Source organism: Carettochelys insculpta, chromosome 2, assembly GCF_033958435.1.
Source record: "Carettochelys insculpta isolate YL-2023 chromosome 2, ASM3395843v1, whole genome shotgun sequence".
Lineage (NCBI taxonomy): Eukaryota > Metazoa > Chordata > Testudines > Carettochelyidae > Carettochelys > Carettochelys insculpta.
The window spans coordinates 3,876,740-3,900,120 of NC_134138.1; the positions used below are offsets into that span (position 1 = coordinate 3,876,740).

The window sequence follows — 23,381 nt, forward strand, 5'->3', positions numbered from 1 at the left end:
CAATAGACGGAAGGGTCTTCTCCAGAAAAAGGGAGTGCTCCTGCTGGGCTGTGGAGCATGAGAGCCCCTGTGCTGTTCCCAGGGACGCGGGCGCATGTATAGCGGTGGGGGTCACAGGCTATGCGCCTTCACGGGCTTCTGCGCTTGGGTTTCAGGTACGATAACATGGCTGAGCTGTTTGCGGTGGTGAAGACGATGCAGGCTCTGGAGAAAGCCTATATCAAGGACTGTGTCTCTCCCAACGAGTGAGTCCCCAGCTGGGTTTTGTTTCCAGCCTGGTCTCTCCCAGGGGAGCCAAGCGGATGCAGCAGCAGGAGCATCTCCTGCAGGATGCGTCGTTACCGAGTGGAGCAGAGTGACCTCCCCTCCCCAGGGCACTGCGGACACACTGGGGAGGGGGCTCAGAGAAGCATCAAAACAGCCCCTTAGTCCCCCCTCAGGCCCTGCCCACTTCCCCTGGGGGCCAGGCAACATTGCTCCATGCAGAGGGTCTCCAGTCAGAGACCCTGGGGAGCCTCCCCTGCCGTGGGGGCTGTTACAGTGTTCTCCTTTCCCCTGGGGACCTGCTTGTACATCCTCGACCTCCGTGTTCCCCTCCTGCTTGGCATGAGCCACTCCAGCTGTTCTTACTCCATGCACTGCCCCAGGTACACCGCAGCCTGCTCCCGGCTCCTGGTCCAGTACAAAGCTGCCTTCAAACAGGTACAGGGATCCGAAATTGGCTCCATCGATGAATTTTGCCGCAAGTTCCGGATGAGTTCAGCCTCCAGCAGTACAGCTTTTGGGGACTCTGGGACAGGAATCTCGGGGGGCTCCCAGAACAGTGGGGGCGGGGGGGGGCTGTGTTGCTGCTGAGTTCTACATGTAGGCCGCATCGACACTAGTCCCCTCCTTTTGGGGCGAGTTGGGAATATGCTAATGAGGCACCACCGGGAATATGCAGTGCCTCATTAGCATAATAGTGGCCCCACACAATTGGAAAGCACAGCTTTTGAATTGTGCGCTGCCTCTTTAGACGGGGGCTTTTTGAAAGGACACTCCTCCGCCCCCGGACTTTGAAAAACCCTTCTTCCTAAAACCAAATAGGAAGAAGGGGCTTCCGAAGTCCGGGGGGTCCTTTCGAAAGGCCCCTGTCTACATGGGCGGTGCGCGATTTGAAAGCAACACTTTCAAATTACATGCAGCCACCATTATGCTAATGAGGCTGTGAGGGGGTTCGGGGTCTCCATCCTCTGCACCCCATCCGCAGGCAGGAGAACAGCAGGTTTATTAGGCAACAGGGCACAGCGTCGTACAGAGGAGTCAGTGCAGCCGGCAGAGACAGCCAGTCCAAGCCATGCTGGGGAGAGGAGGCCCCGAGGGGCCCCCGGAGCCGGGGTCTTGCCCCCTCCTTTGTCTCTGTCTCTCCCAGCCCCGACTAACTGCTTCCAACACCCAGTTCCAGTTCAAACCCCTCAGGCTCCACCTCCTCCTTTGTCTGCAGCCCAGGGGTGTCACCTGGTCGCCAGGTTACCCTCAGCAGGAGCCCCACGTGTACACACAGGTATCTCTCACTACATCACAGAGGCACTGCATATTCATGGCAGCGCCTCCTTAGCATCTTCCCAACTCGCTCATTAACATGTCCCTTCTGAAAGGAAGGGGCTTGTGTAGACATAGCCCTACTGTGCCTGACTGACTTAGATGCTGGGGGGAGAGACTGCATAGATTTGTTTATTCCAAGCCTGGAGGAACCAGTGTGGTCACCCAGGCTGTTCCCCTGTGTCCCTCTGGCCAGAGCCCTGCCCCCAGCTCACTCCCAGAGCAGACCTGTCCCATGAGAAATACAGCCCGCCTAGATTTAAAAACTGTCGGTGCTGGAGAACCCACCAAAGGTGAATTACACTCTCGCGGTCACCTGGCTTAGAGAGGGGGCCCCTGGGCTTGGGGGGGTGAGTGTGCGCACGCGTGCGCGCACACACACTCTCTCTCTCTCTCCCTCCCTACCCTGGACCAAAGGCACTTCCACCTTGTCGTAATCATATTACCTTCGTATAAATCCCGTGTACTTCCACGTCACACCTGCAGCAGTATTCAAGGTCACCACATCTCTAAAAAGATGTATTGGAATTGGGAAAGGTACAGAAAAGGGCAGAAAACCAATTAGGGGTATGGAATGGCTGGGGTATGGTGTGGGGAGAGTAGTAAGAGTGGGATTTCTCAGCTTGGAAAAGAGGCGGCTAATGTCCAGAACATCCCAACTGGTTGGACAAAGTCGATAAGGAAGTGGTGTTCTGTCTTCCTTCTTCTAATGCAAGAACTAGGGGTCACCCCATGAAACAAACAGGTAGTGGGGTTAAAACAGACAGAAGGACGGATTTCTTCACACAACGCAGGGCCAGCTGTGGGACTCCCTGCCACAGGGCAATGTGAAGGCTGAGACTATAACAAGGCTCAAAAACCTACTGGATACGTTCATGGAGAACAGGGCCACAAATGGCTGTTCAGCAAGGTGGACAGGGTGGTGCCTCTAGCCCCGTTTGTCAGAAGCTGGGACTGGGTGACAAGAGAAGGATCACCTTTTGGTGACGTGTTCTGGTCATGCCCTCTGGGGCACCCAGCACTGGTCACTGTCTGCGACCAGGCTGGGTGGCCCTATGTTCAGACCATCTGGCCACGTTCTGTACTGTGCTCCCTTCCCCCGGCTTAGCACATGGAGCGGAACCCGGCTTTCCCTGGGAAATGCTCTTTGTTGGGGGTTATATGGTGCTTGTTACCCTGCCCTGAGCTTGCCCAGCCTCATTGTAACCCTCCTGCTGCTGCAGCTCGACTGCCCGCTGGCCATGGAGAGGATCAAGGAGGATCGGCCAATCACCATCAAGGACGACAAGGGCAACCTGAACCGCTGCATTGCTGACATCGTCTCTGTACGTTCCCGGGGCAAGGGGCTGTGCGCACTGTAATCCCGGCATCCTGTGCTTCTGGGACTTTGGCAGCTGGCCTGGCCTGTGCAGCTGCATGGCTGGTCCCCAGGGGGCTGTCAAGGGCCCGCTGTCCTGGCTTGCCCCCACCCTCCCAAGAGGGCTGGAGTGAGGTGCCCTGCTGCTAGCTTCCAGGCCATTGCTGAGGCACCTCTTTTCTCTTCCAGCTTTTCATCACAGTGATGGACAAGCTGCGCCTGGAGATCCGAGCCATGGATGAGGTGAGAATCATTTACAGAGGGACAGAGGATAAGACAGGGAGTATCTTACAGCCTTGGTATAAATCCAGGGTACACCCCCAGCTTGAATACTGCGTGCAGATGTGGTCGCCTCATCTCAAAAAAAAACAAAACAAAAAAAAAAAAAAACACCCTTGGCTGTGGAAAAGTTTCAGAAAAGGGTAACAAAAACAATGGATTTGGACCGGGTCCATCTGAAGAGAGATTAAAAAGTCTGTGACTTTTCAGTTTAGAAAACAATAGATGAAGGGTGCGGGGACGACTAAGAGGTCGACAAAATCATGACTGGTGTGGAGGAAAAATAAGGAAAAGGTATTTACTTGTTCCCACCACACGAGATCTAGGGGTTACCCAGTGAAATTAGCAACAGGGTTAAGAACAAACAGGATGTATTTCTCATGCAGTGCACAGTTCACTTCTGGAGCTCCTGGCCAGAGGATGGCGTGAAGACCAGGACTTTATCAATAGAGTTCCAAAAAGAGCTAGATCCATTCAGGGAGGTGAGGTCCATTGGTGGCTGTTAGCCAGGATGGGCAGGAATGATGGCGCTAGCCTCCGTTTGTCAGAAGTTGGAACTAGATGACAGGAGATGGACCACTCAATGCTCAGCTGTTCTGTTCGCTTCCCTTGGGGCACGTGGCATTGGCCACTGTCCGAAGACAGGGCACTGGGCAAGATGGATTTTGGTCTGACCCGGTGTGGCTGGTCTTCAGAGAGAGAGGGGGACAAGCTAGGGGTGCATGGAGGCTTCACTGCTGGCAGCAGCGCCTGAAGGGGGGTGGGGCTTTCCCAGCCGGGCCCCAGGCAGGAAAAGCAGAAGCTCCATGCTTTTGTGCATCCAGATCCAGCCAGACCTGCGGGCGCTGATGGAGACGATGAACCGCATGAGCCACCTACCTCCTGACTTCGAGGGGAGACAGAAAGTGAACCAGTGGTGAGTAGGGTGCTCTGAGGCCCCTGCCCTCTGCAGGAGCAAGCCCGGGTCCTGACCCAGCTCTCCAGGACAGGGCCTGGACCTGCCTTGCCCCATGGCGCTCCTGCCAGTCTGAGGGCATGGGGGAGCGCAGAGTGCCTTCGGGCCCAGCTCCATCAGTCTGCTCCCTCTGCAGTGGGAGGTGCTTGTCCCCAGCCCTGCTCGCCATGTCTGATCAGGGGCCTGGTTGCGGGGTGGGACCGTGGCCAGAGGAGCTACCAGCTTCCTCCTAGGCCAGCACTCAGGGCGACAAGTCATGGCTCCTGCCAGGTCCCTCCAGTACTAGAGCAGGCGCAAAGTGCAGCCCAGCAAAGGGCCTTCCTGCTCTGGGGGCCAGGCCTGTGCCTTGACTCTCCCCGGCAGGCTGCAGCTGCTGAGCTGCATGTCTGCCTCTGACGAGCTGGACGATTCCCACGTGCGCCAGATGCTGTTTGATTTGGAATCCGCCTACAATGCCTTCAACCGGTTCCTGTACTCCTGAGGCTGGGCCCTGCGCCCTGCCTGGTCCTGAGGAGCGCCCTCCCACTGTAGCAGTCCAGCAGGCTCCAGGCCCTTTCCCCTAGGCTGCAGTTGGGGGCAGGAGGCTGGGAGTGGTGCACTGCAGCCATTCCCGCAGCAGGGTTAGGGCTGAGTCAAGGTGAACTGTGCTGCTGCAGGGCACATTCACACTGGGCCAGCTCCAGCCAGCCTGTCTCCTCTCCTCCCTCCCCGTGAGTCCTGCAAGCAGGGCGGGAGACTTGTACACCTGCGGTAATAAACCCCCATGCTGGCTATGCTGCGGTGCTGTGGCTCTTGCTGGGTGGGAGAAGCAGGCACAGCCACTGCACCTGTACTCAGGGCCTGGACCAGCCCATCAGCTCAGATTTTCTGGGTGCCACAGCAGCTGGCTAAGGCAGGGCGCTCCACCCTTGCTGACAACAGGTCATGCCCCAGGCTGGAGGGGAGCCTGGGAAATGAGGGTGGGGGGTGTCAAACAGCTGTCCAGAGGGGGAGAAGGCTGGCAGGGTACAGAGCTCTGGCCCAAGCAGCAGAGGGCCAGGTCTCTGCGTCACTGTCTGCAGGGTGGCACAACGCCGGCCTGGAGCAGAGGAGACATACAGCACTTTATTGATTGGTTTCCCAAGCCCCTGCACCAGGCAGAAGCCCACCCTGTGCGGCCAAGAAAACACCAGCCAGCTAATAAGTCTGTCTGAACTAGTCCAGTGGCCACTGGCAGGGCAGAGCTAGAACCTGTACAGCTCGGGAATGGGGGACAAATAAAATATCACCCTCCACCTGTGTGGGGAGACGTGCAGTAGGGAAGGGCTCTTCTGCAGGTGGCCGCCTTCAGTCTCTGGCAGCTTATTTCCCCACGCTGGCTTCAGAGCCTGCTCCAAGGCCAGTGCTGCCCCAGGAGCCAACCCCCCAGCCCTGCCAGCAGCCCCAGGGTTCTGCTGCGCAGGTGTGACTGCAGCTGGTGAGACACCACAGGCTGGAAGCCAGCTCTCCGGGGACACTCTGGGACTTGCCACCCCTCTCTGTTAGCAGCACAGGCCCGGTAGCTCACTGCCTCCTGGGGACACAGCCGAGGCCTTGGTTCCAAAGCCCAGGGACCCCCATGGGGCAGAGTCCTGCAGCGTTCTGGTGCTCGGAGCCCGAGGCAGACAGGCCTAGTTCCACAACAGCAGCCGGGGCCCTGCCTCCTTTGGTTACGACAGGACCAGCAGCTCCATTCTCAGCTTGCACTGGTGCTAGGTGGGGGGAAGCTGCAGGGCTCTGGGCCCCCAGAAAGAACAGGTGCAGCAGCAGCAGCAGCCAGGTCCTACCCCTCCCCATGGGCCAGGCCTGAGTTCTGAGTGCAGAAAAGTCGCTGGCACAGGCCAGGCACCGTGCCTGGTTCCTCACGTCTGCCCAAGTTCCCTCTGCGAGCAGCCACAGCCCCAAGCAGGATGGGCCTCTTGTGTGCTCCAGCTGCGAGCGGTCGGGCACTTCAGATGCTCTTACAGAAGAGCTTGTGGTGCTGCGTGACTGTGCTCAGAGAGGTGCCCGGGGGGCCAAGCCAGGACTCACCCACGCCCCGCTGGTTGCTGCCGCTCAGCTGCCGGCTGCAGAGCCGCAGCTCACGCACGTTGGCAGAGACCCGGGCCCACATGGTGCTGTCCAATGGGCCTCGCACCCTGCAGCCTGCGGGAAGGAAACAGGCCGTTGTAGCCACTGTGGCTCACTGAGAATCCTGGACCCGGCCCAAGAGGGGACAGGCTGGGTGACCCCCCTTGTGCCCTTTCTATCAGCTGCAGCCCCTCGCTACTCCAGTCCTGCCTCCTCTGCTCTGCTCTGCACACCACTACGGAGAGAGAAGCAACTCGGCAGCGCCAGCCAGGCCGGGGGCTCTGCTGGATCAGGAGCAAAGCTCCAGGGCTCACAGCCTGCCCCTGCCCCCTCAGGATCACCTCTCAGTCCCTCCAGCGAGGGCAGGGTGATGCTCCCGCGGCCCTGCCAGGTGCAGGGAAGCAGGACCCCTCCGCAACCCAGGGATCTTGGAGCCCTTCACCCCCTCACCTGCCAGGCTGAGGTATTGCAGCCCCTGGCGCCTCTCCCCCAGCGCTGACAGCAGCATCTGCAAGCCCCCGCTGGTAACCTCTGGGTTCGCAGACAAATCCAGGGAGATCAAAGTGGGACAAACCAGGAGGCACCTGGGACCAAGAGAGTCAAACAGCCCCATGCCTCTCGGCTCACCCACAATGCACTGCTGCCCCATGGCCCACCCACTCCCTGGGGGCTAGGTGTTAGATGTGCGGTGTGCTGGCACTGCAGCCTTGGAGCGAGACCCCCAGGGAGCACAAGGTGCGACGGGGAAGGGAGGCAGCTGGACAGGTGTACTGCCTGTGAAGTGCAGTAGTAGAACCAGCAGCTCCACCCGACCACCAATCCACGTACGCCCGGTTCTGTAGGCAGGTCCTGCCGCTCACCAGGCCTCCCACCCAAGGGCTTGTGGCTCAGACTCCCTTCCCGCTCCGTCTCTTTTTACGGGAGGGGGTTCACCTGGTGGCCCAGAAAAGCACAATGCAGGGAGAGAAGGTGGCCAATGGGCTAAAGGCGAACATGGCCACCTTACCTCTCACTCAGGCTCTCTTCCTACTATGTCCCCATGGGCTGGCTGCTGGGCCCAGCCACCCCACGGCTCCTACCCAGCAGGAGATCACTCTGCATAGGACCCAGCTGGGTGAAGGTTGGTGTCACACACCCACCCCATTACCTTCTGCCCCACAGCAAAGCCCCTGGCCCAGGGACCCCAGCGCTGCCCCTTTACCTGGCCAGCTCTGCGACAGCCTCATCATTCAGGTGGTTCCCAGAGAGAGCCAGGTGGGTGAGCGCACATCCCTGCTGGAATGGAACCGGGGGGGGCTGAGCCCAAAGCCACACACCACAGCTGAGCCAGTCAGGGCCGAGCCAGCTGCGTGAGAGGCCCACAGCCCCGGGACAAAAGGGGCTCCCCTGCCACGTGCAGAGCTCCTGCAACTCCTGCAGCCAGAGAAGGGTTACTGCAGGACCCCCTTGCACCCGTACCTGTGTCAGGCACCTGACCACCGGATCCACGAGAGGCTCGCCTAGGCGGGCCGCCACCGAGCCAATCTCCAGCTGGCTGAGGGTGGCGTAGGGCAGACTCCTGAGCAGCAGCTGCAGGCCGCTGGAGCCCAGGGCATTGTGGGACAAAGCGAGGGTCTTCAGGTGCACAGCTCCTGGGCCGGGGCATGCGGGAGAGACAGCGTGTTAAGAGTGAGCCAGCTGCCGTCTGGCCCGGGCAGATAAAGGAGGCTGGGAGCTTGGCGGAGGGCCTGTCCATAGCTGCCTAACTGGAAACTCAGGCACCCAACAGGCCTGCACTGGGAAAGAACGGCAGAGCAGGCTGCTGTGGGGCAGACCTGGCAGGGAACCCAGGGCGTGGTGGCTGTGGGGCAAGACTGAGGCAAGCCCAGGCCTGGGTAGCTGCGAGCTGTGGGGCAGAAGCTGGCAGAGAGCGGACAGGACAGCGGTCCGCATTCTTTCCATGAGTGGAACCATTCTCACCCCCAAGCTGTAGGCCCCGTCCCAGTGAATGGGGCCCTCCTGGCAGTGCCTCTGTGTCACAGGGGGGCCTAGCCTGTAGACCGTGGCGCTGGGGGAGGGGAGCCACAAGGGAGGGCACCACCTGTACCATGAGGCCACGCCTGCTGTGCCCCCACTCGGGGCTGGGGCAGTGCAGGGGCACTTACCTTTCAGGCTGTTGGCCAGCAGGAGGCGCTGGTGCTGCCCAAAAGCCTCAGAGAAGCCACAGGCCTGCAGCCGGAGCGTGGTCAGGACCGGGCAGGCTCGAACCAGGCAGGCCAGGGCCTCGCAGCTCTTGTCCCCTAGGGGGTTCAGGCTGAGGTCCAGCTCTTCCAGGCTCTGGAACAACAGGGGCGGAGGAGTCACCCCAACCTGCTGGGCTCTGCCCTGTGCCACCAGACAGCCGGGGCTGCACCCCCGCTGGGAGGACCACAGCGGCAGCCTCAGCCCCAGAGAAGGGACGGAGCAGCAGAGCCCCCCCCATGCTACAGGGACCCTCACAACCAGCCCCTCCCCAGAAGGACCTAGGAGCAGGCACCTTGGCACCAGCACGGCCACAGCTTACTCCTCCCTGATCCGGGGAGCCCCTGGTGTCCATCAGGGCAGCCCTGGCAGGAGCTCATCAGGGCCCTTTACACCAGCAGTGCCAGAGCCGTAGCCCAGAGCGCCAGGATGGGCAGTTTGGGGGTCCCCGAACCTGCTTGTGTCTCCGGGGTTCAGGCGGGAGGCCGGGGCCCCTCCCACCTGCCGTTGAGGGGAAGGGAGGTGCTGGACACACCCACAAGCCAACCTGGAAGACCGCTTGGGAGGGCAGCCCTGCTGCCAGCGCGCGGAGCCCCTCAGCACCGAGCTGGTTGGCCGACAGGTCGAGGAGGGCCAGGCTGGGCATGGTGCCCAGCGTAGCCAGCAGCTCGGCAGCCAGGCCATCGTCCAGCCCCGTCCCAGCCAGCCGCAGCTGGCGGATGGAGCTGTGCAGCTTGAGGGCACGCAGGAGTGGGGTGAGGTGGGGTTGGTGCAAGGAGAGGCCACAGGTGCTGAACGAGGGGCCTGACTCCTGCAGCTCCATCATCTTCAGCAGAAGCCGGTGCTCGCCTGCAACAGGAGTCCATGAGGGAAGACCAGTCGCTGTGGGGCACCCAGACTGACGAGCTCCCAGCCAGCTGCTGCCTGGCCGGGGCTAGAGCCAAGCAGCCAGGGAGAGGGTGGGGGGCAGCCGCGACCGAGGACACCCTCCCCCTGCCCAGCACCACGTGGGGGGCAGCCGCGACCGGGAGCTCCTGACATTGCGCACCGTTCAGCGGATGCTGGACAGGTCTTCCCCTGGCATGTAGCACGGCCCTGGGGGTGCCAATCTGTCCACCCGAAGCCACATTCCACCTCTGTCCCCTTCCGTAGCTGGGCCAGTGACCCGGAGACTGAGGGACTTGCCCGAGGTCACACACGCAGACGGTGGCACAGCTGTGCCCAAGCCCCCTGGACCAGCCTTCCCACTGGAGCCCCTCCTGCCTGTCCCCCCCACGGGCCGGCTGGCACTCTCCCCAGCCGGCTGACCGCCCTGAGGCGCTACAAAACCCAGCGAGACCCTGTACATCCAACGGTTCCCACACGCAGGCAGGCAGCAGGGTCCGTGGCATCCCCTTACCCACGGCCAGGCTGCAACAGGCCTTGCGATACCGGTCGGCGAGCGGGGGCAGGTCCCAGGACTGCACCTCTGCCAACACCTGCAAGGCAGACGAGAGCCCTATGGGTGGGAAGGAAGGCCGGCTGGCTGGGCAGCACTGGCAGGCTCAAACACAAGGGGAAGGGCATCGCCAGTGAGGGGTGAAGCCAGACCTCCGAGCTCCCAGTCATCTGGGCCCTGCCGGTTGGTGCAGAGTCCACAGTGATGGGCCCCACCACGACCCTTCAGCGGCCTACAGGGGGACCTGGTGGGCTCAGCCCTGGAAGCGCCAATCCTGGCTCGGGTGCCCCTCACCTCCTCGTTGCTTTGCAGGACGTCCACGATGAGATCCTGGGGAGCCAGCAGTGCCCCTTCCTTCTTGAGGGTGAGCTGGGGCAGCAGGCCACAGGCCTGGTAGTGGCGCTGGGCCGCCTGCTCTGCCAGCCACGCCACCGGGCATCTCTCGAGGCCACTGCAAGGGAAGGGAAGGGAAGGGAAGGGCTGAGCCAGAGCGCCCCACCAGAACCAGGCCCCCAGCCCACCCTCCCAGGGTGGGGCAGGAACAGGGCAGCCCCCCCCAGTGGCAGAGGGGAATGGCCCTGTTACCCCAAGTCCCTGACCCCCTGGCGCTGCCTGGGAGCTGGACCCCTCCGAGGGTGCTGCTAATGTTGCCCCAGACCCGGCTGGGGGGGCAGGACTCCCGGGCTCTGGGCCACGCTGGGAGGAAGGATGCGAGGCGGCTCTCACCTGTGCGGCACGGGGATGAGGAAGACGTTGTCTTGGACCCGGACCCGCACTCGGATGGGGGGTGGCCGAATCGGGGCTGCAGCCAGCAGTGGGGCCTGGGAACAGGAGAGGGGAGTCAAGACCCAAGAGACAGCCCAGGGGACTCCCTTGCTGTTGTGCACCCCCAGCACCTCACCTGTGGGGCCTCTCCACTGCCGTCTACGGGCCTCAGACCAGCGGCTGGCTCCGGAGCCACCAGGGCCTGGCCCCCGCGGGACCGACCCAGCGACGTCCTGTCCACTATCTGGGTGAGGCGGCTTTGCCGGGCCCTCCTCTTCTGGGGCAGAGCAGCTCGGAAGGGGGCTGCGCCGTCGCTCTCAGACCCACTGGTGCCCCCTGAGTCCGAGCCCGACTCCCCCGGGCGCCGGTGGCTCCTCTTGCGGGGCTCCCGGCTCGCCCCCAGTTCGTCCTCCACCCAGTCATCCCTCACGTACTCCTCGGCTGGGATCAGGGCCGGCCTGGCAGAGGCCTCGGCCGGCACCGGCTCAGGGACCTGGCAGGACTGGGCACTGCCGACGCCACGGATGGCTGCTTCGTACTTGGCCTGCCCGGTGCCAGCAGGGGGCAGCCCAGGCTCTGCCCGCCCGAGGAACCCCGGCACCCGGCTCTCCTCCCCCGGCGCCCTCAGGCTCAGGAGCCGCTGCCTCTTCTTGACAGGCCGGAGCGGGGTCATGCACTCGTCCAGCTTGGCCCAGCACTCTGGCCCCTGCCCGCCACGCTGGGTCAGGATCCTGCAGGGCGCAGTCGCCTTCGTGGAGGGGCCCCCACTCTGGGGCTGGGGGGCCACAGCTGAGTGGGGGGGTGTCAGCGGCTCAGAGAGCTCCGCATCAAACAGCTGGCTGTGCGGCACATCCTGTGGGGGCTGAGCCACCTCTGCTGCTGGGCGGGAGACAGGGAACCCCGTGAGTTGGGCCCAGCCCCCAAGAGATGCCCCCCCACAGCACCACTCCCACCCGGCCTCACCTCGCCCCACCACCGCCTCCTTGAGCAGCTGCTCCATGGCTCGGCAGCGCTGGCGCGTCTCCTGGTCCAGGTCCCGGCCGTACATCCTCACCCACTCCCGGAGGGTGCCCAGAGGGCTCAGGCCCTGCGGCGGATAAGATGGAGGGGCTGAGCCTCAGGGCCGCCCCCAGAAACCCCACAGCTGTGCAGGGGTGCCGAGCCCAGCGCCCGCCCACAGGCCGCTGCTCCCCCACCTTGGCGTTCCTCAGCACCGCTGACGCGCCCCTCTGGAGCAGCAGCTCGGCCACGTCGAAGTGGCCGCAGTTGAGAGCGTCGTGCAGCGGGGTGATCCCCTCGCAGCCTGGGCCCCCGGGGTCATCGATGGAGGCACCACGCTCCAGCAGCAGCCGCACGATCTCTGGGCACAGGAGCCGGCAGTTACTGCTGGGTGGCAGCACCAGGGCCCCCTCCAGCCGGCCCCCATCACCCGTTCCAGCCCCTGCCGTCATCCGCCCCCCACACCGACACCCTCCCACCCTCCTCACCACTCACCCAGGTGCCCGTGGTTACAGGCCTCGTGCAGCGGGGTCCAGCCGCAGTAATCCCGCGGGTTCAGGGGGTGGCCCTGCCCCCAGGAGGAAAGAGACATGAACAGGCATGAGGGTTACGTGGGGGCCAGGTGCCCTGCTGGGCTTCATGCCAACTCCCGCAGGATCTCCCCCTCCAGCTGCCCTCCCTGCGGGCCAGGCCGGGAAGCTGCCCCAGTGCCCAGCGCCTACCTGGCTCACTCCCACGCGCCCTGCAGGCAGGACACACTTGCTGAACGCGTCCCCTGCTGGGGGCTGTGAGGGCCAGAGCAGAGGGACGCCGCGACCCCAGCCAGCCGCCCAGCTGCCCCCACGGGCCGACGGAAGGTACCCCAGGGCGCCCTGCCCGGGAACGAGGAGCGGCTCCCACCTGCTCCAGGAAGAAATGGACCCGGTGCAGGTTCCCGTCGATGCAGGCGCGGTGCAGCGGGGTCTCACCCCGGTCGTTGCGCCGGTTCCACTGCAGGGCACAGGGAGGGCGGAGGCGGGGTCAGCACTGCCCGGGGGCCCCAGATCAGAGCCAGCCCCCTCGGCCCCCCGCCCCGCGCAGCGCCCCGGGATCCGGACTCGCTGGCGCAGGAGCTGGAGCGACGGCCCCACGGGGCGAGGACGCTGCGCCCAGGCCCAGCCTCACCTTGGCGATCCTGCGGCAGCCAGGCACGCTCTTGCTGTAGCCGTCCAGGTCATCTTCCTCCCCGTCTGGAACGCACAGGCCTGAGTGAGGCACCCGGCTCCAATACAGCCCCCACCCTGCCAAAGGGGGGCCCGCGCCAGGCAGACGCGCAGGGCTACAGCCTCACCCGGCCGGGACTCGGCTCCGGCTCCCTCCCCGTCCCCCACAGCCGGCCCACTCACCGCTCTCAGACAGCTCCAGGTCGCTCTCATCCAGGGGCTCGCTGCTCTCCTCCTCCTCCTCCTCCTCCTCCTCCCCCCGGCTGTCCCTGGCGCTGCTCCAGCCCTGCGAGCGGCACAGGCCCTGAAGCCTGGCCAGCGTGTCGGGGGCCTCAGGGTGCCCCCACTTCTGCTGCAGGGGGTGAAGGTGCTGTAGGATTTGCCGCTGGGGGGGTGAAAGGATGGGCTGATCACCCTGCCCAGCCGCAGATGGGGTTGGGCGCTCCCAGGGCTGCTAGCCCAGGCCTTGTCAGCTGGGGGCGCTGGCCTTTAAGGCAGTCCCCAGGCCCCCCGCCCAGGCCTGAAGGGGCCCTGCAGGGAGCAAGGCCAGGGCACTGACCATTGGAGCAGCTCCCAGGTCCCCCAGCCCCTGCCTAGCCCAGAAGGAGCAGCTCCCAGCACTGACCACTGGAGCAGCTGCCAGGCCCCCCAGCCTGGCCCAGCAGACAGGCTACGAGTGAGGGGAGGACGCTGGCTAGGCACTCTCGAGTCCAGCCCCAGCACCGCAGCTGCCCTGGGCGCCTTTCAGCTCCGAGCCCCGGCACCCCACGCCCTTCCCCTGCCTTTCTGCTGTGCTGGCGCAGGAGGAGCCGGGTGCAGCCTGGGCTCCCCGGCAGGTGAGCAGCACGGTCCCTCCCGGGCATGTGCCAACAAGGAGCAGAGCCTGGAAACGGGAGGGGGCCAGAAACCAGCACTTTCGGCCACAGGCCCTAGCAGGGAGGTGTTGTGCGTAGGGCGGGGGGCTGGGAGGACTCCTGGGTGCCAGTCTCAGTTATCGCAGGCTCGGGGGACCCCGGGAGGGGCACTGCCAGCTGCCCAGCCTGAAGGGGGTGCTGCAGGCGAGCACTGGCATCCCCATTGGGCAGCAGCTTTGGGCCCGTCCCCTCACCTGCAGCCTGGGCTCCCCAGCCTGCTCCGCGCACCGGAGCGCGCTCTGAAAGCAGGGCTCCAGGGCCTCGTAGCCTTCGCCAGCCTCCTCCCTGGCCAGGGCGATGTTCAGCCAGGTCTTCCCCTCCTGGGGCACACAGACAATGGGATTAGCTTCCCCCCACCAGTCCAGCTCCACTGGCAGGGAGCCCACCCAGGGGAACGGGGTAAGTGACAAAGAGCAACTCCTTTGCCATCCTGACTCTTACTCCTGCCCCACCCTCCTTCCCTGCTCCCGAGCTGTGGGGCCCAGCCAGGCGCTGCTTGCGAGCTGAGCTCCCCTCCCGCAACTCCCCAGAGCACGGCCAAGCCCAGCACGGGGTCCCCAGGCCCTGCAGGGTGAGACCGGCGGGCAGAAGGCAGAGCCCAGGCCGCCCCCTCACCTCCAGTGGGTTTCCTCGCCGCAGCGCCAGCTCCGTCTGGTAGTGCTGGACCGCCCGGCCGGGCTCCCTCAGGTCCGCAAAGGTGGTAGCCAGAGAGACATGGATCACAGCCAGCTCCTGCTCAGGCTTCTGGAGGGACTCGGCGTAGCGCAGCTGCCAGAGACACCGTCCACAGCATGCTGTGCCCGGGGTGGCCGCCCGCCCCCGCAGGGCTCGCCCAGCCCCATCCCTGCTGCCTGCAGGAATCTGAGCAGGTGCCCCTGCCCTCGGGCCAGAGCTTGGCAGCACTTCGGCGGCTAGGAGGAAGCGGAACCAGCCCCTTACCATGCACGGAGCCCAGCCTCCAGGCAGCCTGGTCCTCCCCCAGCCCACAGGCCGAGAGCAGGGGCAGCCCTCGCCCACCTGCCTCTGGTAGAACTCCACCGCCCGGCGATAGTCCCCATGCTTGGAGAACAGGTCCCCCAGCTGCTCACACAGGCCCAGGGCTGTCTGCAAGTCGCCGGGCACTGCCTCCTCCAGAGCCTCCTGCAGATGGCTGACCTTCATGGCTGGGGGAGAGGCCAGCAGTGTGAGTGGCACGCACCGGGGGTGGGCTGGGTTCTTCCCCCTAGAGGCTCAGGGCAGGTAGGGGAGCCACAGGTGAAGGGGTATGTGGGGACCAAGGTCCCCCTCACCCAACCCAGCCTGCAGGCCTCTGGGACAGTGAGCACCTGCCGAGCCCCCTTCGCTGCCCCCCTGGGCTGGTGCGGGGTCAGTGTCAAAGCACCGCCCTGTGGTGCCACTGGGGCTACGTCGGGGACGTGCCAGAAGCCCTGTCAGGAGTGGCCTGTGCAAGCGCGGCCCTGCACCCGAGAAGCCGCGGCACCTTTCCCTGGGCGTGCCTGTGACACGGGGGTGGGGGGGGCGGGCACCGCCCCAGGAGCCACAAGCCACACAGGGCTGTGAAGGGGAGGGGCTGCACTGAGAGCCAGAGGTGGAGAGCTCCCAGCCCCAGTCAGCCTGGGCTGAGCCCTGGGGAGTGACACCCAACCTCCTCCCGGCCAGCTGCACAGGCCACTGGGTCCCCTCAGCCCCCCCCGCGCCGTGTCGCAGGGAGCCCCAACCCGAGCCCCCTCACCGTAACGCAGGTTCCTGCGGATGCTCTCGCGCTGCTGGGGCTGCTGGGAGCCCAGCACGTAGGCCTTCTTCAGCGAGCGCCTGGCGGCCACAAAGTCCCCCAGGCTGAGGAGCACCTGCAAGGCCCCAGGGCAGCAGGGTCAGCAAGGGGAGGGGCAGAGAGGTCCAACTACCAAAGGGTGCTGGCCTGGCGGGGGGGGAGGGGGCTGTCCCCTTGCTGGCCATGCTGGGTGGTCAGGCCCCAGGGGGAAGAGCTTGGGGGCCAAGTACGGGCTCCCCGCTGCCCTCACCTGGGCGATGCCGGCACAGCACTCACTCTCCATGCACTTCTCCTTCATGGTGTGGGCGCAGTCGCGCGCCCGCTCCAGGCAGCGCATGGCCTTGGAGTGCTGCCCCTCCCGCAGGTGGATGTGGCCCAGATTGAAGTAGGCCCGGTACAGGTCTTCACAGAGGTGAGTCTGCCTAGAGGGAGACGGGTCACCCGCAGGGTCGCCCGCCCATTCACGTCCTCAGGAAACCCCTGGGCCCTGTGCCCCCACCTGACACCCCCCAGCCACAGCACCAGCCGGTTTCCTGAGCCAAACGGCTGCAGCCACCAGCAGAGGGTGAACCCCAGGGAAACACAGGAGCTCTTCAGAGGGGCCTTCGGCCTATCAGCACCACCACCCGCCCCTCCCAGGGTGGGGCCAGGGCCTTACTCGGAGATGAAGATGCTCTTCTTGATGTACTGGCTGCACCTGGCCTGGTCCTTCATGCTGTCGTACACCAAGCCCAGGTTGAGGTAAAGCCGGGCCCTCATCTCACTCAGCTCCCGCTGCGGCACCTTCCCTGGGACAGCCAGAGCCAGCCCGTCACCCAGCCGGCTCCACAAGGCAGAAGCTCCAGGGCCAGAGAGGGGCTGGACAGGTCCTGGACCCCTCACCCTCCAGCTGGCCGAATGAGCTGAGCAAATTGTCTCCCAAGGGATGGGGTGGGAGCGCTGGGAGGTCCCTACGGAACAGTCTCGGGCACGGTCCTGGCTGCCCTGCTGTGGAACCGAGAGGTCAGAAAAGGCTGGAGGTCCCTGAGTGCCCTTGCATATCCCACAATCCCGGCGGCGAGCCTAACTGGGCCTTACAAGCCAGCACGAGTAGATGGGAAGCCCGGATGAAAGCCTGAGAGCCTGCCCCTTCCTGGCCAGGCCAGGGAGTTCCGGCTTGGGGAGGGGATGGAGCTCAGGGACCAGGGACATCCCAGATGCAGGCTCTGGGGCAAGGACAAGGGGTAAAAGGTGGGGACTTAGACCGTCTGGTCAGACAGCCAAGGCAGAGGCCGACTGGTGACCCTCCCCAGGGCGCACCACATCCCAAGCTGATGGCTCCCCTCCCTAGCTCCGTGTCCCACAGCTCCCAGCCTGGCTCTCACCTTCCAGCTGCTCCTCCAAGATGGCCAGGCTCTTCATGAAGGCCTGCACCGCCTCCCAGAGCGCCTCCCCGGCCTGGCCGCTCTCCGCCACGAACATGTAGGTGCGGCCAATGGTGGCCCAAGCCCTCTGCTGCTCAGTGTGGTCGGACACAGCGCAGGCCAGCTCCAGATGCTGGCGCTGGTGCTGATGGAGCAGGAGAACAAGAGGGTGCATGAGACCCCCCAAGCCCCATGGATCTGGGCTGGCTTTGAATTGGGCCCTGCAAGGTTGACAGCTCAGGGGTTACCACTATGTGCCCTAGTGTTCCCTTTTAAACCCCTCCAGCCATTCTGTCGCCCCTGCTCTGGCTTGCTGCTCCTGTCACCCCGTGGCCTTTGGCGGGGCTGAATACTGGGAAAGTAGCTCTGAGCCCAGGTCCTGGGGAGCCCCAATCCCTGCAGCTGATTATCCTCCTCTCCCCCATTACCTTCAAAGCAGCTTCATAGTTCTCCAGCTCAGCCAGGCACTCCCCAATCTTCCGGTGGGCCACGGCACAGCCGATAACATCCTCCACGCTCTCCAGGAGGCGCAGCTCCTCCTGGTGCTCCACCAGCGCCTCTCGGTACCGCCCTGCCGGGAGCAGAGAGACACTGGGGTGACGAGCGAGCCAGCTGGCTTCCCAAGGCACAGCAGGGGTCCCTGGGATGAGGCACACCCACTCCATCAGCTACAAGAGCAGCCAGAGTAACAAGCCCGGGGCGTAACCCCTCTTGGGGCTCAGAGCTGACATGCACCGGGGACTCAAGAGCACATCTCGTATGTTAACAACAAGAAGTCCCGTGGCACCTTATAGACTAACGTATTTTGCAGCAAAGGCTTTCGTGGGCAAAGACCTGCTGCATCACATAGAATCAGAGAACACTAGGACTGGAAGGGACCTTGAGAGGCCATCGAGTCCAGCCCCCTGCCCCAATGGCAGGACCAAGTTCTGTCTAGACCATCCCTGATAGACATCTATCTAACCTGTTCTTAAATATCTCCAGCGACAGAGATTCCACAACCTCCCTTGGCAATTTATTCCAGTGTTTGACCACCCTGACAGTGAGGAACTTCTTCCTAATGTCCAACCTAAACCTCCCTTGCTGCAGTTTAAGTCCATTGCCTCTTGTTCTATCCTCAGAGGCCAAGAAGAACAAGTTTTCTCCTTCCTCCTTATGACACCCTTTTAGATACCTGAAAACCGCTATCATGTCCCCCCTCAGTCTTCTATTTCCCAAACTCAACAAGCCCAATTCTTTCAGCCTTTCTTCATAGGTCACATTCTCTAGACCTTTAATCATTCTTGTCGCTCTTTTCTGGACCCTCTCTAGTTTCTCCACATCCTTCCTGAACTGCGGTACCCAGAACTGGACACAATACTCCAGCTGAGGCCTAACCAGCGCAGAGTAGAGCGGGAGAATGACTTCTCGTGTCTTGTTCACAACACACCTGTTAATGCATCCTAGAATCATGTTTGCTTTTTTTGCAACAGCATCACACTGTTGACTCATATTTAGCTTGTGGTCCACTGTAACCCCTCGATCCCTTTCTGCTGTACTCATTCCTAGACATGCTCTGACAAAGCGGTTCATTGCCTCCAAAAGCTCATGCTCCAAAATCTCTGCTAATCTATAAGGTGCCTCAGGACTGCTTGTTGTTCTCGAAGTTACAGACTAACATGGCTCCCTCTGTGATACTCATCTCCCATGTTGTAGCTGACGGCCTCTGATTTTCTAGCTACAGGAAATACAGTGGCTCTAGCACACTTGGATGGCAGCAGAGCATCAGACAAAATTAGCTACATGCAACGTTAGCCAAACTGGAGCACTCTGGGATCAGCCCAGGAGCGTACAGGGGGAGAGAACAGGCTTCAGGGGGTGAAGGCAACAGGCTGTGCCGAAAGGTAAACTGGCAGAGGGCAGGGATGCTCCTGGCACAGCTCCTCAGAGATCCGACACGAGCCCAGTTGTACCATATCTATTAATGCCCAAGGCAGGAACAGCAGGAGTGCACTGATGGGCTTTGCTGCAGACACAAGTCAGGAAGGGCGCTCGCTCCGGAGGAGGATCGGCATGGTAGGCAGGACGATCGGGGGGATCTCAAAGCCTGCAGCAGAAACGAGGCGCTGCTCAGTACGACAAAGGACAAGGTGCTTGGAGTGAAGGGCTACCGATAGCCGGAGGCTCATCAGCTGAAGTGAAGGAAGGTGAGAGAAACCTGGATGCTTTGGCTGGTTATAGGGTGACTAAAGCCACCTATGCAATGCAGCCACACAGCAGGCAAAGGCACAGTCTCTCCAGCAGAGAGAGGACCACGTCCATGACTGGTGACAGCTGGTCTGGAACACGAAGTACCATTTCCTGAGCACAAAGGGGGACTTCACCCCAGAGAAAGGCAGAGAAGAGCCACTCAGGTTGTTGAGGAAGGCAGAGGTGACTGGAAGAACTTGGCTGGCCTAGCTCGCAAAGAGAAGGCTGTGAGGGTGTCCCCCGAGTCTCCGGTGATACACCAAGGAGGTCAGGCCCAGGCTGGGGCCAAAGCAGGGAATGCAAGGGACAATGCTGGCCTGAGAACAGAGAGTCTTGAGTAAAGTTGGCTGGCACAAAGGAGAAGGTTTCTAACCATTGCAGGGAGCTGTGGGGACGGAGGCCAAACAAGATTCAGGTTAAAGAGAGAGCTAGATGTCACAATGGCAGGGAGTTTCAGGCATGGGGCGTTCTTCTTCAAGAGCAGGGCTCAGGTCACAGGCCAGGATCATCGCACTGAATCGGCTCCCTGCTGGGGGAAGGTCAGCTGTGTGGCAGACACAATCTCCTGGGGGCTGGTCCCAGCCCATGGATGTACCATCCCTGCAAAGAAGAGCCATTCCAGGCCTGCTCCCACGGCCAGGAGCCCTCCCCAGCCCAGCTGTCACAAACACAGCCAGACCAGCACCGACAAAGACAGCCTAGAGCATTGCCCAGTGACCAACTTTCGAACGGTGGCCCCAAAAGCAGGGCCTCCAAACCTTCCTCAGAACGGCTCTCCCGGACCCATCTCTCCCAGCGTCAGCCCTGGCCACGAGAGCCAGACAGCAGTCAGCTAGCCACCCTTTGCCATTGAGAGCCAGGCCCTGGGACCCACTCACCATGTCTGGCCAAGATCTCCCCAAGCTGGTTGCAAATGGCAGCTTCCTCCTTCAGGCTGCCACTCCTCCGGGCCTTGTCCTTTGCTTTCTGGAGCACTGGGGGGCCAGGGGGAGAGAAGAACATCAGAACCCGGTCAAGCTCCCACAGCCTGTCAGCATCAAACCCCTCTGGCGCAGAGTCATCGGCCCTCTAACTACGTGCCCAGCTCAGGGCAACAAATCACAACACGCAGGATTTCCAATTACCTCCACCACCATGGAATCTGACCCCCAGCCTGGCTGCATGCTCCCTGGGGGAGACAGGAGCTGAGTCCCAGACAGATGGACAGGACTGTCGCAGGGTAGTCCAAACCCCCTCACCCCACACTGCCCAGACCCGTCTGGGAGCCCAGCTCAACGATCCCACCTATAAATGACCCTCTCTCTGGCCCCACATGTTGACCCACACACCCTCAGCCCCACCCACCTCCACCCTCTCTGACACCCTCCTGCCTCCCTGCCACACACAACTGCAATATCGCCTTCAAATCCCACACCCCCTCTGCCCTTGCCACCCTATCACCCACCTGCCTCTGACTCCCCCCATCACCCGGCCCCCTCTGCTCCCCCATCACGCCCCAGATGGTGCACCCCCTTTGATCACCCCACACCCCACTGCCCTGCCCCGCCCCCATCACCCCACCCCATCACTGCCCTGCTCCCTCTCACCTCCCACCACCCCACACCCCACTGCCCTGCCCCGCCCCGCCTCACCCCCCATCACCCCACACCCCGCCCCGCCCCCTCTCACCCCCCATCACCCCACACCCCACTGCCCTGCCCACCACCCCTCCGATCCGCCTGCCCCAAGCTCCCTGCCCCGCGGCCCCCCGCGCCCGGCCCTCACGGCGGATCTCCCGGCTCCGCTCCGCGCTCATTCCGCCGCCAGCTCCCGTCCCGCCGCGCCGGTTCGAACCGAGCCCGCCCACGCGCCGATCCCATTGGACGCCAATCCCATTTCTGTACTCCCATTGGCTACCTTTCACTCGGATCACAAACAACAGAGCCAATCACAAATGGAGTCCCTTCAATCCCGCCCCAGAGCTGGTTAAATCCCCTATTCTGATAGGCTGCGAAGGAATTCCATCGACGGGGCGTGACCCCCAGCATGCAATGCGGCCAGCAACTACAGTTCCCAGCATGCCGCGCAAAGATTCCCGGCTCGGGCCTTTCGCTCAACCTAGGGCCTGGGCTGCGTTGTATTCTGGGACTAGTAGTCCTGCGAGCGGCAGGGCTGGGCCAACGCGAGCTGGGTCGGTCCGGTCCGGTCGTCTCGGCTGACTGGACATCGCAGTCCGGTCCGGTTCCCGCAGCCAGGTCGGTGCGGCGCTAACCTCGGCAGGTGGCTGAGGCGGGGATCTGGGCCCGAGGGAGGGGCTGAGAACCGCCGCCTTGACCAGGGAGCGCCGGTGACATTGGCAAAACGGCCGTCTCCCGGGAGACCGTCTTGGTTACCAGAGGGGCGCTGAGGTGCGGCGGGGCGGGCCACGCCCCCAGCCCGGGCGCGAGCCGCTGAGGTGCGGTTAAGGCCACGCCCCCAGCCCGGGCGCGAGGCGCTGAGGTGCGGTTAAGGCCACGCCCCCAGCCCGGGCGCGAGGCGCTGAGGTGCGGTTAAGGCCACGCCCCCAGGCCGCGCGGGAGCCGCTGAGGTGCGGTTAAGGCCACGCCCCCAGGCCGCGCGGGAGCCGCTGAGGTGCGCTTAAGGCCACGCCCCCAGCCCGGGCGCGAGCCGGTGAGGTGCGGTTAAGGCCACGCCCCCAGCCCGGGCGCGAGGCGCTGAGGTGCGGTTAAGGCCACGCCCCCAGCCCGGGCGCGAGGCGCTGAGGTGCGGTTAAGGCCACGCCCCCAGGCCGCGCGGGAGCCGCTGAGGTGCGGTTAAGGCCACGCCCCCAGGCCGCGCGGGAGCCGCTGAGGTGCGCTTAAGGCCACGCCCCCAGCCCGGGCGCGAGCCGCTGAGGTGCGGTTAAGGCCACGCCCCCAGCCCGGGCGCGAGGCGCTGAGGTGCGGTTAAGGCCACGCCCCCAGCCCGGGCGCGAGGCGCTGAGGTGCGGTTAAGGCCACGCCCCCAGGCCGCGCAGGAGCCGCTGAGGTGCGGTTAAGGACACGCCCCCAGGCCGCGCGGGAGCCGCTGAGGTGCGGGAGCGCCAAGCCCCCAGCCCCGGTTTTAGCTGTGGGGCCCCTTTCTGACCCTAAACCTTATGGTGCGGGTCCAGCCTCCCTGGTGTGGCACCCTCAGGCCCCCACCGGTGCGGGAGGAGAGAATTTGCGGGACCACAGGAGGGGATTATTGTCTCGCACGGCACCAACACTGCTGCTGCTGCTGCTGCTGCTGCTGACCGGGCATCACCAGGCTACCCCTGCTGAGTGGACAGCACTGGGGGCTGTCGACAAACTTCATGGGACCCCGGGAAACTTGGCCACGCCCGTGATAAGTGGTTATCTCGGTAACTCAAATGGTGCCGGATTACAGATGTTGCTGGAGGAGAGATTCTGGGTTAGAGAGGAACAACCTGTACTGCAATGGTGCCAGTGATAATGGCCCGTCACACCCCAAGTCAGAAGGTTGTTTCATGATACCCCACAATTAAAGCACTTCATAGAGCCATAGATCTTGTAATCTCACTTTGTCAATGCACAGATGACTGAAATTCTAAATTTCAGTAGCTTTTCAATGAACCTTATGTTGAGCAATTAAATTCATGTCATTATTTTAAAAAATAATCACCATTAATCACACAATTAACAAGTTGTTGCCTGTCTGCTGGAATGTATGCTCACAGTCAAGTTCCTCAGAGGTGGATTGATTGCCATTAAGTGGCTAAGCACTGCTATCCTCTCTGAGGCCATACTCTCACATTAGGGCTGCTGCACCTCCTATTGCAACCTTCATGGAGATGAATATTTGTTATACAAATATGTACACACACCCCCTAGAGCTGGAAGGGACCTCTGGAGGTCATCTCATCCAGTCCCCTGCCCTGGCATCAATTTGCCCCAATCCCTCAATGGCCTCCTCAAGGCTTGAGCTCACACCCCTGGGTTTAGCAGGCCAATGCTCAAACCCCTGAGCTATCTCCCCACCCTAATTAACCGACGTTACTCATAACTTTAACTATAAAAATTATACGTGTACATAAATAGATTTTACAGGTCCAGGGGGTTATAACATTAAAAATGATAGGTCACAAGTCATTTTTTGTTCAAAACATGTCTGAGTTATTCATAGGTGTGTTCATAACCCTTTTTCTGTAAAGCGTGGGGGG

The 23,381-nt window shown here is 62.8% G+C and overlaps 3 protein-coding genes across 7 annotated transcripts in view; 2 read left to right on the forward strand and 1 right to left on the reverse strand.

The window, feature by feature from the left end:
* The first annotated feature begins 1,997 nt into the window (after positions 1–1,997).
* On the forward strand, positions 1,998–5,164 carry LOC142008379 (vacuolar protein sorting-associated protein 28 homolog). The gene is made up of 4 exons (XM_074985564.1): positions 1,998–2,906; positions 3,128–3,181; positions 4,042–4,133; positions 4,536–5,164. The coding sequence occupies exons 1-4, from the start codon at positions 2,637–2,639 to the stop codon at positions 4,651–4,653; spliced, it is 534 nt and encodes a 177-aa protein (XP_074841665.1). The 5' UTR covers positions 1,998–2,636; the 3' UTR covers positions 4,654–5,164.
* Positions 5,165–5,985: 821 nt separating this feature from the next.
* LOC142009033 (tonsoku-like protein) lies at positions 5,986–21,110 on the reverse strand. The gene is made up of 26 exons (XM_074986475.1): positions 20,966–21,110; positions 20,080–20,175; positions 17,401–17,543; positions 16,934–17,117; positions 16,228–16,357; positions 15,820–15,991; positions 15,531–15,645; positions 14,816–14,961; positions 14,414–14,566; positions 13,993–14,118; positions 13,068–13,269; positions 12,847–12,911; positions 12,583–12,672; positions 12,178–12,250; positions 11,880–12,043; positions 11,647–11,770; positions 10,820–11,562; positions 10,645–10,739; positions 10,213–10,369; positions 9,880–9,958; positions 9,028–9,329; positions 8,405–8,576; positions 7,719–7,891; positions 7,462–7,535; positions 6,711–6,844; positions 5,986–6,335 (listed from the first exon to the last, which is right to left on the reverse strand). The coding sequence occupies exons 1-26, from the start codon at positions 20,994–20,996 to the stop codon at positions 6,142–6,144; spliced, it is 4,137 nt and encodes a 1,378-aa protein (XP_074842576.1). The 5' UTR covers positions 20,997–21,110; the 3' UTR covers positions 5,986–6,141.
* A 156-nt stretch (positions 21,111–21,266) lies between these two features.
* The window catches only part of LOC142009046 (uncharacterized), a 165,030-nt gene continuing 162,915 nt past the window's right edge, over positions 21,267–23,381 (forward strand). For 2 of the 5 annotated variants that reach the window (XR_012644309.1, XR_012644312.1), the window contains exon 1: positions 21,267–21,435. The gene's annotated coding sequence lies outside the window, so the exon portion shown is untranslated. Of the gene's footprint in view, positions 21,436–22,135; positions 22,681–23,381 lie in introns of those variants that run through there. The other 3 variants (XM_074986484.1, XR_012644310.1, XR_012644311.1) reach the window with 3 other exon arrangements.

What these genes read in the sequence shown, in the direction of transcription:
- LOC142009033 (XM_074986475.1), bottom strand. Translation starts at nt 20,996, where the DNA reads ATGAGCGCGGAGCGGAGCCGGGAGATCCGCC. An exon ending in CTTGGAGGAGCAGCTGGAAG is followed by an intron (nt 16,358 to 16,933) that starts GTGAGAGCCAGG and finishes TGGCTGTCCCAG; the next exon opens with GGAAGGTGCCGCAGCGGGAG. An exon ending in GCTGTGCCGGCATCGCCCAG is followed by an intron (nt 15,646 to 15,819) that starts GTGAGGGCAGCG and finishes GGGGCCTTGCAG; the next exon opens with GTGCTCCTCAGCCTGGGGGA.
- LOC142008379 (XM_074985564.1), top strand. Translation starts at nt 2,637, where the DNA reads ATGTTCAGACCATCTGGCCACGTTCTGTACTGTGCTCCCTTCCCCCGG. An exon ending in AGATCCGAGCCATGGATGAG is followed by an intron (nt 3,182 to 4,041) that starts GTGAGAATCATT and finishes TTGTGCATCCAG; the next exon opens with ATCCAGCCAGACCTGCGGGC. An exon ending in AGACAGAAAGTGAACCAGTG is followed by an intron (nt 4,134 to 4,535) that starts GTGAGTAGGGTG and finishes TCTCCCCGGCAG; the next exon opens with GCTGCAGCTGCTGAGCTGCA.